Raw genomic sequence first — 9,991 nt, 5'->3', positions numbered from 1 at the left:
TAAAAACGAAAAAAAAACCCTTCACAATGACATACACTTTACACTTGCACCAGCTCTTTACTTTCTGTCAAAGTCAAGACTTTCTGGTGTGCAAATTAACATTTGAGACGATTATAACAGGAAAAGGGGGGGGGAATATTGTTTAAATTCAAAATTTTGACATATTTTAGTGTTACCTTAAACTCTAAAAAGGTAATGTTGAATCTGTTATTTCCTTCCCAAAATTAATGTCAGTGTTTGTTAACTCTAAAAAAGAAAGATATTTAAGGCTGAATGAAATTTCTGCAGCGGGAAATCTTTCATTTGATTCATCTCAACCAAGGATGTTTAAATAAATGTTATAACAGGGACTATCTTTCAGGGTGGAAGAATATGCTTTATAAAATGCTATGTATTTAAAATAATTAACTACTTTCCAGTTAATCAGGCACACTTTCCTATTTTAATGAAGCATTTCTCATCAAATCAGATAAAACATATTTGTCTGAGAAAATCAGGGTGATCCGTTAACGCAGATGATCACCAAAGGTTGGTAGATTCTTTTTATATTCAACCTTATTCGTTCTTCATTACCACGTTTCACTCAGACTAGTATCTTCTCAATCCCAAACAAGAAAAGAAGTTACACAGTGCTCAGCTGAAAAAAAGAAATCACAGTTACTTTAATTTCTATTTTATTTTAATATGAAATAACAAAATGCTCCCACCGCCATGGGGATGAGCCCAGTTAGCAAGAAACAAAATAATTATACTAATTCGTATCATGGATCATGAAAGATATCTGAGAGAAGGGAACCAACAGCAAATGGGGAGAGAGTCCGATAATGAACAGAGCAGACTCGGTCAAGAGGTACTTACGACCCAGCTAGATCCCAAGCAGGAAGGGGATCAACAACAATACCCCCCCCCCAACACACAAAAAAATAGAATTAGAGGGATTCAACTGTGGAGAAGCTTGCTGTGGGCATTGCTAGGGCCAAGGGTTGCCCAAATCGGAAGAGAAATTGTTCCGTTCTGCTGAGAGGGGGGAACAAACGGCCCAATACCAACCAGAAGGGACGGGAAGCATCAGCGCACAGAATGGTGTGGGGCGCCCGGCCAACAGCACGGCTATCTGAGTGGGAAGCGAGTGGGACAAAGCGACACCCAGCTCCTTTACAGAACGGGTGGAAAAAATGAAAGGATGCAATCACATTCCAGGAACGCAGAGAGCAGCAGAAGTACGGAGGAAAGGCGGAGGTATTCGTTTCCACAAACACCAGATCCTGCGAAGGGGGAGCCAAAGAGAAGCAGCTGCCAGTCCACCTCAGGAGACCAAGCTGCCCCTCCTCACTCCCCCCCAGCCTGGCTCAAACGCCCCCGATCTGGACGTTTTCCATCTGGATATTCTCAAAGTGAACGCCTCCATCCGTTGGGTAGATTTCAATGGTCTCCACCACAGGGATGGTTTCCATAATGGTGACCGTGTTGCCGTAGACGGGTTCGCTCGAGACCACCGAGGCTGAGGATGTTCCTGTTGCTGTGGCGGCAGCAGCCGCAGCGGCGGCGGCGGCGGCAACAGCCTCGGCCATGACTTCCTGCTCATGCTGCAGGCGCTGCTGCTGATGCATTTTACGATGCTTCCAGAGATTGGAGAAGGAGCGGTAGGCCTTTCCGCAGGCGTCGCAGTGGTAGGGGCGTTCACCCGTGTGGATGCGCTTGTGTTCGGCCAGCCGCACAGCAATCGTAAAGGCCTTCCCGCACTCCTCACATTTAAAGGGCTTCTCCCCAGTGTGCAAGCGTCGATGATCCTTGAGGTGGGTTGACTGCCGGAAGGCCTTCCCGCAATCCGGGCAAGGGTAGGGACGCTCACCGGTATGGATGCGGCGGTGGACCTGGAGGGACGTCTCTGTGCTGAACAATTTCTTGCAGTCACTACACTCAAAGGCTTTCGGGCAGGCAGGGCGGCGAGGACGAGGTGGGGGCGGCTCCAGCACCGGTGGCTCCACCTCGACCCCTTCGGGGATCTGGATGTCCCCGTGCAGCCGTTCGTGGGCTCTCAGTTGCACCGTCGAGCCAACCTTCTTGCCGCACACGGAGCACTCAAAGTGGCGACTCATCTTGCCACACTTATGTTCCTTCAGCTGCTCGGCAGTGACAAAGGCAGCCCCGCAGCCAGAGGTGCAGCGATGCGGCTGCTGGCCAGTGTGACTCAGCTGGTGAACCTCCAGCAAACGGCGAAGCAAGAAAGAGCGGCCACAGGTCTGGCACTTGTAAGGATACTCCCCGGTGTGGTGATAGCGGTGCATGAGCAGGCGGTAAGGCCGGTGGAAGACGCTGCCGCATTCCTGGCATTTGTAAGGATAGTGGCGACTGTGAACCAAGAGGTGCTGCTGCAGCGTGGACGACTGCGTGAAGCACTTTTGGCAGATGTCACAGCGGTAGGGACGCTCGCCCGTGTGTGTCAAACGGTGGCGCTGCAAATTGGCCGGGGAATTGAAGCTTTTGCCACACTCCTTGCAGTGGTACGGCCTTTCCCCTGTATGCGTCAGTAGATGGTTGCGCATGTGGGACTTCTTCTTGAACATCTTGCCGCACGTCAAGCATTTGTGGCGGCGCTCCATCTTGTGGGCAAAGCGCTGATGGCGCGACAGCTGGGTCTGCTTGGGAAAGGCCTTGCTACACATCTGGCACTGAAACTCGTCGGGCTTTTTCTCCTGGGCACCGCTGCCCTCGATGGAGGCGCCGCCGCTGCTGCCCACAGAACAAATGAGGGCCAGAGGGATAATTTCTTGCTTTTCTTCGGGTTGCTCTGGGGCTTGCGGGGGCTCTTCCTCGAGGGGCTGGTCCTCGGGAGGAGAGGAAGGCAATTCGTAGATCTGCGCCGAATTGGCACTGTGGGAGCGCCGATGATAGAGAAACTTGGTCATGTTGATGAAAGTCTTGCCACAGGTGCAGTGGTACAGGGGGTTTGGCGAATGGGTGCGCCGATGGGACAGCAGCACCGCCTCGGTGCCAAAGCCCAAGCCACATTCCATGCAGAGGAAGCGCGACTCGCCACTGTGCTCCTCCCGATGTTTCTCGAGAGCAGCTGGAGACGGTAGCACCTTGCTACACAGCGGGCATTTGAAAGCACCCTGCCGGTGGCTCCTCATGTGCAGCTGCAGCTTATGGGCTGATGGAAACAGCTGGTCGCACTCGGTGCACAAATGCTCCTTGACGGCCTGCTTCGCTTTACGAGCCGGCTGCTCCCCGGGGTTGTTTTTCAGTTCGTAACTGTGATCTGTGGCTGTGACACTAGTCTGGATTTGTGCCGGCACAGCGCCATTTTGTACGGCCATTAAACTTTGCGGCAACAACTCCTTTGGCTCCGGAGGGCAAGAAGCAGGCACCTCCCTAATTTGTGTCCCTGGGCTTGGCTGTATCACTTGATGCGAGGCCTGGTGCTCTAGGAAGTCTGTGGTTGACTGGAACAGCTGGAAACACTCGCCACACTCGTAGAGCAATAACTGCACAGTTCCACAGGAATCTGCCCCTTCCTCTGGCTTACGGTAGGAATGCTCCAGGTTTACAAGGGCCTGACTCTGAGGAGGAGGAGGAGGAGGAGGAGGTGGTGGTGGAGGAGCAGCAGCTGCTGCAGGTTCGGGTGGCTTGCGGTGGCTCTGACGGTGGGCAAGCCACACATCCTGACTATTAAACAGGGCTTTGCATTCTGTGCATTCGTAGTGAATCTGACTGGAACTCAGAGGTTTGACCAAAGATTCAGGTTCATGAGTAACCATCTTCAAGTGCATCTCCTGATGTTCAAGCAACTGACTTGGAGACATGAGAATCTGTCCACACTCCAAACACTGGTACTGGCTTTCCTGCACAGCCACTGTTTGATAGAGACCAGCCTCGCTAGTTGTCATCAAGCCAGCTTCTGCCAGCCCAACTACTTCATACTGCTGCTCCTGGGAGCACATGTGACTCTGCTGATGCACCAAAGCATCCTCTAAGGAGCTAAACTGCTGGCTGCACTCTGAGCAGACATAGCGATGCTCTACATACAACAAAGTTTCTTCTGCTGACTCAGCCATCATGAAAGATGGCTCCCCGTGTACTGGGAAGAGAGAAAGAGAAGAAGAAAAAAAAATTAGGCAGCTGATTGGTTGAGACTGTGCTTGGAACATCTGGTTGGTTGACTTAACAGTTGAACAAACACTGAAGTTCCCTCGGTCATACAGACTTTTAAAAAGAACCATTTTGTAATGCAAGTACTTTCAAATCCATGGGTGGCAGGAAACTACGCAGAAGCATTCTTTTCAGACAGAATTGCAAACTGCTGCGATATGTCAATTTATCCTTTTTAAGCAAGAAATAAACCTTTCTCATTCAATTAAAAACCAAGATTTTTTTTTGAACCAGCAACATCTGTCTTCTATATTATTCCTATCATGAAACAGACGGACAAAAAGGTCGTTGGCAAATTCCGCAGCAAGAAATTTTGAGTTTTAAAGCAAATACTACGAGCAGATCCATCCAATATGGAATGTTCCACTGGAGATTACTTTCAAATAAGGGTATAGAATTCTAGTCTTCATCAACTACAGGCTGCAGTTGGTTAAAAGGGAAAAGATTAATGATCACCTGGTTTTATTTGAAAGGGTTGCTTGGTTAATCTGATTAGTTTTGAAGGCTTACTTCTATTCATTATTGCTTCAGGATATGAAAAATTAAACATTGAAGATGTCACTTTCTTGTAAAAAGGACATTGTTATATGCAATTAAGAAAAAAGAACATAATTTGATTCCTGTTCAGATTATTTGAGTTCTCTGATATTATCTACTGAGACTGACACACACTTTCTCTCTCATTAAACATATTATTGTTCCTTAGTTTGGGGTTCTCCCACAATATTTATTTGATTTCTACAGCTGCCCATCTCAGTAAGTAACTCTGGGCAGTGTACATCATGAAGCATAAAGCAAGCAAAACAGTATATAGTAAATATTTATGGCACCAAGTAAAAATCAATCTGAATGCCCATCCGATTTCAGGATTATACAAAATTATTCAGGATGATAAAACTCATGGAGGGATTGCAAAAAGCTCCAAAAGAAAATGTCTAAATTGGCAAATGAATTGAAATAGCTCCATTTAAATCAGGGGTCTTCCAACCTGGCCCCTTTGTGACTTGTGGACTTCAACTCCCAGAATCCCTCAGCCAGGCACGCTGGCTGAGGAATTCTGGGAATTGGTCCACAAGTCATAAAAGGGCCAAGTTGGAAGACCCCTGATTTAAATGGACCACAAGGTTCTTGTCTCCCTTCTTCTGCCTGAAGATACAAAGTTTTCACCAGCTTCAGAAAATCATAATTTCATACACTGAAGAGACCTTTTAGATTATCTAGCCCAATCTCCTGATCCATGCAGGCAGTTATTAAATCAGTCCCCATTTGATAGCTGCTAACAAGGAGGTTCCTAGAACTGCTCTAGACTTAACTTTTCTACTTCTTAACACTTCTTACAACAAAGAAATGATCTCTTAATATTCAGCCAGAATCTAATTTCAACCCCTTGGTCTTTCTCCTATTTCTGATTTTCTTGGACATGGCATCCTTTAAAATATTTGTTCACGACTATCTCATCTCCGCTTACTGTAGTAGTTTCTTCCAAACAAACTAATCCAATCCTTTTTAATGTCGGTTTCCAAATCCTTATCAACTTAAGAGCAATGATCTGCCACCCCCTTCAACCTCTCTACCTCCTTTCAAAGAACAATGCCCAGGCAGCTTGCACAATGCTCCAATGTGGTCTAACCAATATCATTTTTATCTATCGTTTCTCTCACGGTTACCTTCCAGGCCTAAATTCCAGGACCTCCGACCCTAGAAACCCATCCAGTCTGGCCTCTGTCAGCAGCCCATTTCGGAGCAGGAGGTCTTTTTCCCCTGAAAGCTGGAGTTTAAAAGGCTACAAAGAAGAACAGCAGAGAAGGTTGCGGATCGTTTCATCCACCTCGGGTCCCACCTTCTGACACACACACACCCCTTCAGAATCGAGGAGTCCCACTCCTCCTTCAAGCCTTGAACTCAGGGGTCTTCAAACTTGGCCCTTTTATGACTTGTGGACTTCAACTCCCAGAATTCCTCAGCCAGGCATGCCTGGCTGAGGAATTCTGGGAGTTGAAGTCCACAAGTCATAAAAGGGCCAAGTTTGAAGACCCCTGCTTTAACTGTTAAGCTACAGGAGGAAGCAGAAGCCCTAGCTCAGGCGACCCCTTCACCCCCACTGTTCCACCTCGCTTTTCCAGACACACACACACACACACAAACACAAAAAAAACACACACACACACACACACCCCAGACCCCATGCACTAGAGGTTCACTCATTTCTGGCAAGGCAATTCCAGGGATCGGAAGCCACATGCTCAGAGGCAAGAAAACACACCCCACAATCCTCACCCCTGCCCTGGGGCCTGTCGCCCCCCCCCAATACACACCCTTTTGCCTACCGGGGCACGTCCCCTTTCCCCTCTTTTTCACCGCCCCCCCCAGGAAGGTCTGCCCCTCCCATGCTCCAGGAGGGCCCCCACTCCCACAGCCTGGCAAGTTGGGAGGGGGGGTGAGGAAAGAACATCTACCCCCCCCCTCTTTCTCTCTCACAGACTCTCACGGTGCGCGGTCCGAGCTCCCCTCCCCCACCCCGGCGGCGGGGGGGGGGGTTTGGGGTGGCGGCCGGTCTGTTCGGCCGGTCTCCCCCCCCCCCCGGGTGGGGAGGGCTCCCGCCGCCCTCTTGTCTCCCTCCCCCTTAGCTCCCCCCTGCACTAGGGGCGCTCTCCCCCAGTCCCCCTCCCCTCACCTTTTTTTCCTCCCTTCTGTCCCCCACAGCCCAACCTTCTCTCTCACCCTCCCGGTCGAGCAAACCGTCTCTCTATTGGATCACAGGGCGCAGCGAATCCGGAGGCGGCTTACTCGGCCGCCAGCCAATCGGCGGCCCCCTTGCTGCGCGGCGCGCGAGCCCTTGCCCGAAGCCGTCGGGATTCGCCTAGGGGCAACGTCATCATGACGTCGCGCCGAGGCTCGAGCCAGGCGGCTCCCTTCCCCTTGAGAAAAGGGGGCGGGGCGAAAAGGAAAAGCGAGGGAAGAACCGGCCGGCTGGACTGTACCAACGTTGAACGGACGGGGGGGAGCGTAAAAAAAAGGGGGGTAAGGAGAGTGGCAGTTGGACGGAACCAAAGTGCTGGGCGGGTGTGAAGGCGGTGATGGCCTCCCTCAGCGAAGGCGAGCCTGTCGGTTGCTTCCCTCCTCGGAAACTCTCCTCAGAGAGAGAGATTGAGAGATTTATTAAATTTATATGCCGCCCTTCTCCCCAAGGACTCAGGGCGGCTCACAACAATAAAAAATTAAAAAAACAAAGTACAGACCTCCTCAGGCCTTCATGCGTCAAATAATAATGTTTTATTATTAATTATGGGCTTTTTTACTCCTGTCAGAAGCATCACAATTTAAATAAGGCATACTACATGACATAAAATATAAGATCGAAATGAACCAATGAACAGCCACATCTGCCTGGGGAATTCTGGGAGTTGAAGTCCACAAGTTGCCAAGCTTGAGAAACGCTCTTGGAGGAAAAGCAAAAAAATTCCATAAAGAAGGCCTTTGGGCAGATGTTGCTGAACTTGGGAGAAAAAAGGAAGGAGGATCAATTCTGTCAAGAGGATCTTTGGAAAGATGAGCTCTCTTTCTGTTGGGCATCTCTGAATTTGAACAAAGAGGGAGAAGGAAAGGAAAGGAAAAGAAATTCCTCTGCAATATTTTTGTTTCCCAGGCTGGTTACTCAAATCGCCCAAGTGAGATCTTGATAGGCATCGTGAGAAGAGATGTTGAAGCAACCAAAAGAGGAAAGAAAAAATGGATAAAAGAGAAGATGAAGGGAGAAAGAAAGCTCTGAAAAAAATAGAAGAGGAAGATGGAGGGAAAGTGAACAAAGGGACAGCTTAGAGAAGGAAAAATTGGAAAGGGAGATCCGAAGATCTGACCTGGTGGAAAAACCTCATGAGGTTGTCCTAATAGCAGGTTCAGGTCTTCTAAGCTAAGGCAGAGGAAGAGCTACTTAACAGTTTGTTTCTTGCCATTCAACTAGGACAGGGGTAGGCAACCTCGGCTCTTTTATGACTCATGGACTTCAACTCCCAGAATTCCTGAGCCAGGTTGGCTGGCTCAGGAATTCTGGGAGTTGAAGTCCATGAGCCATAAAAGAGCCGAGGTTGCCTACCCCTGAACTAGGATATATTAATATATATCTTAAATTTATTTGCCATCCGTCTTGTTTCAAAGCAACTCTGGGTGACTAGGTACTAGATTCATTCTCCTACCTCTTGATAGTCTTCGGATTTGGATGCGCTGTCGTGGCCACCAGCCTTTTTTGACCCCGATCTTGTGGCTACCTCTAATTGAGTCAGCAAGAAAACAAGTTTCTCCCACTTTCAAACTTATTGAAAGCTTGCAGCTTAGCTATTTAACCTTCTTTCTTTTGATCCGATCTTTTCATCTATATTTTTGTTCTTTCGTCAGGAGTAGGAATAGTCCGTCCTTTGTTGTTGATATTTTTTAAAAAAAATATTTTCACTTCTGTATAAATATTAAAGATACCAGTGCTTTGTGATTTTGGATCAGGTGACTATAATTAGGAGACTGACATCTGTCATTGCAAATATTACGTAGTATTAAAATAGTAATGTGGAACAGAAGTTGGATCTATAAACGCACTTTCTTATCAGTTTGTTAACTGTCTTACTCCTGGTATACATGATGCATGCTCCAACTTGTCCTCCTGACACTGCGGTCTACCACATCATCACACTACTGCTGCTAAATACACACATTCCATTTACAAATCTCCATTAGCAAGACAGCATAGCACTTCAGAAACCATAGGAAACATCAGTTTCAGACATACCAACCTTCTTTCTATGCTCTCATTATACGTTTCATTTCACAGCCAGTGGAATGAAGCAGTGGATTGTTTGACTGGAGAATTTAGCTATCACACACCCTATTTCCCAGCTTATTCTCAGGCCAGTGTGTAGAAAAACAGTAATGGCAAGATATGCTGCTGCGATGTTGCAGCCGGCTGAGAATTTGTTGGCTGAACACATAAGGAGGCTTGTCTACCACGGTCCTCACCAGCTTCTCTAGCACCTTGGCCTCCTGATACAACCCAACCCTTTAATCCTCTATTGGTGAGAACTGTCTACAAAAAAAGCACGAGTGTGGAGGATTTATGAATAACTTGCAAATTACATGCACCAGGGTGCGACGGTGTTGACTCCTTTCCTTCCAAAATCCATTTTTCTCTTCAAGTGCTTTTATGATGAGCTTTGCACTTGATCATCTGTTCTACTTTGCATACTGATCCAAAATGCGTGTCTTCCTGTTCACATCTCAATCAGATCCTAAATGTCTCTAGGACATACTTGGTGGTGGAGCAGGAGATGAAATAGGGCGTGGTTGCCTCCACTTAATCAGGGACCGTTCACAATCTTTCTGGTTCTGTGGACCAGTGGTGGCGCCAGGAGGGGGAATGGTTTTATGCACGCGCATGCCGCTTGCACAGAGTTTAGTGCACTCACTTGTGCGGCCTGGTTCCCAAGGGGCCATGACCTGGCATTGGGCTGTGGACCAGGACTTGGGGACCCCTAGTTTACATCCTGTTTGCTTCCAGGGCACAAGAAGACAAAATAGTAACAGGTTCTCCATGAGCCTCCAGGAGTGTTTGTTTCAAATTACACACATACACACACAACCCGACTACAGCCTCTAAAGCAATGTCAGAGATGTGTCCAGCGTGAAAGTATGGCACCCGATCGCTGTCCATCTGGTAGGTGCAGTAATCCTTTCTGGTAATTGGAACTTCCAGACACTGCCAAGTGTTACTTAACTGAAATCGAAGAAAGCGAATTGGCAAAAATGATAGGAAACTGTATGTTTGTTAGAAGGCTCTGCTTCTGAAGCAAGGCAA

At 48.1% G+C, this 9,991-nt stretch overlaps 1 protein-coding gene across 1 annotated transcript; it reads right to left on the bottom strand.

Annotated features, from left to right (window-relative positions):
- Positions 1–549: 549 nt before the first annotated feature.
- Positions 550–6,873, bottom strand: ZNF574 (zinc finger protein 574). The gene is made up of 3 exons (XM_083369107.1): positions 6,827–6,873; positions 5,820–5,935; positions 550–4,081 (listed from the first exon to the last, which is right to left on the bottom strand). The coding sequence occupies exon 3, from the start codon at positions 4,059–4,061 to the stop codon at positions 1,350–1,352; it is 2,712 nt and encodes a 903-aa protein (XP_083225233.1). The 5' UTR covers positions 4,062–4,081; positions 5,820–5,935; positions 6,827–6,873; the 3' UTR covers positions 550–1,349.
- Between the last annotated feature and the right edge of the window lie 3,118 nt (positions 6,874–9,991).

Source organism: Vipera ursinii (genome assembly GCF_947247035.1).
Source record: "Vipera ursinii genome assembly, chromosome: 9".
Lineage (NCBI taxonomy): Eukaryota > Metazoa > Chordata > Lepidosauria > Squamata > Viperidae > Vipera > Vipera ursinii.
This window is presented reverse-complemented; position numbering and strand designations above follow the sequence as displayed.

Coding starts and splice junctions, on each gene's coding strand:
- ZNF574 (XM_083369107.1), bottom strand. CDS start 4,061: ATGATGGCTGAGTCAGCAGAAGAAACTTTGTTGTATGTAGAGCATCGC.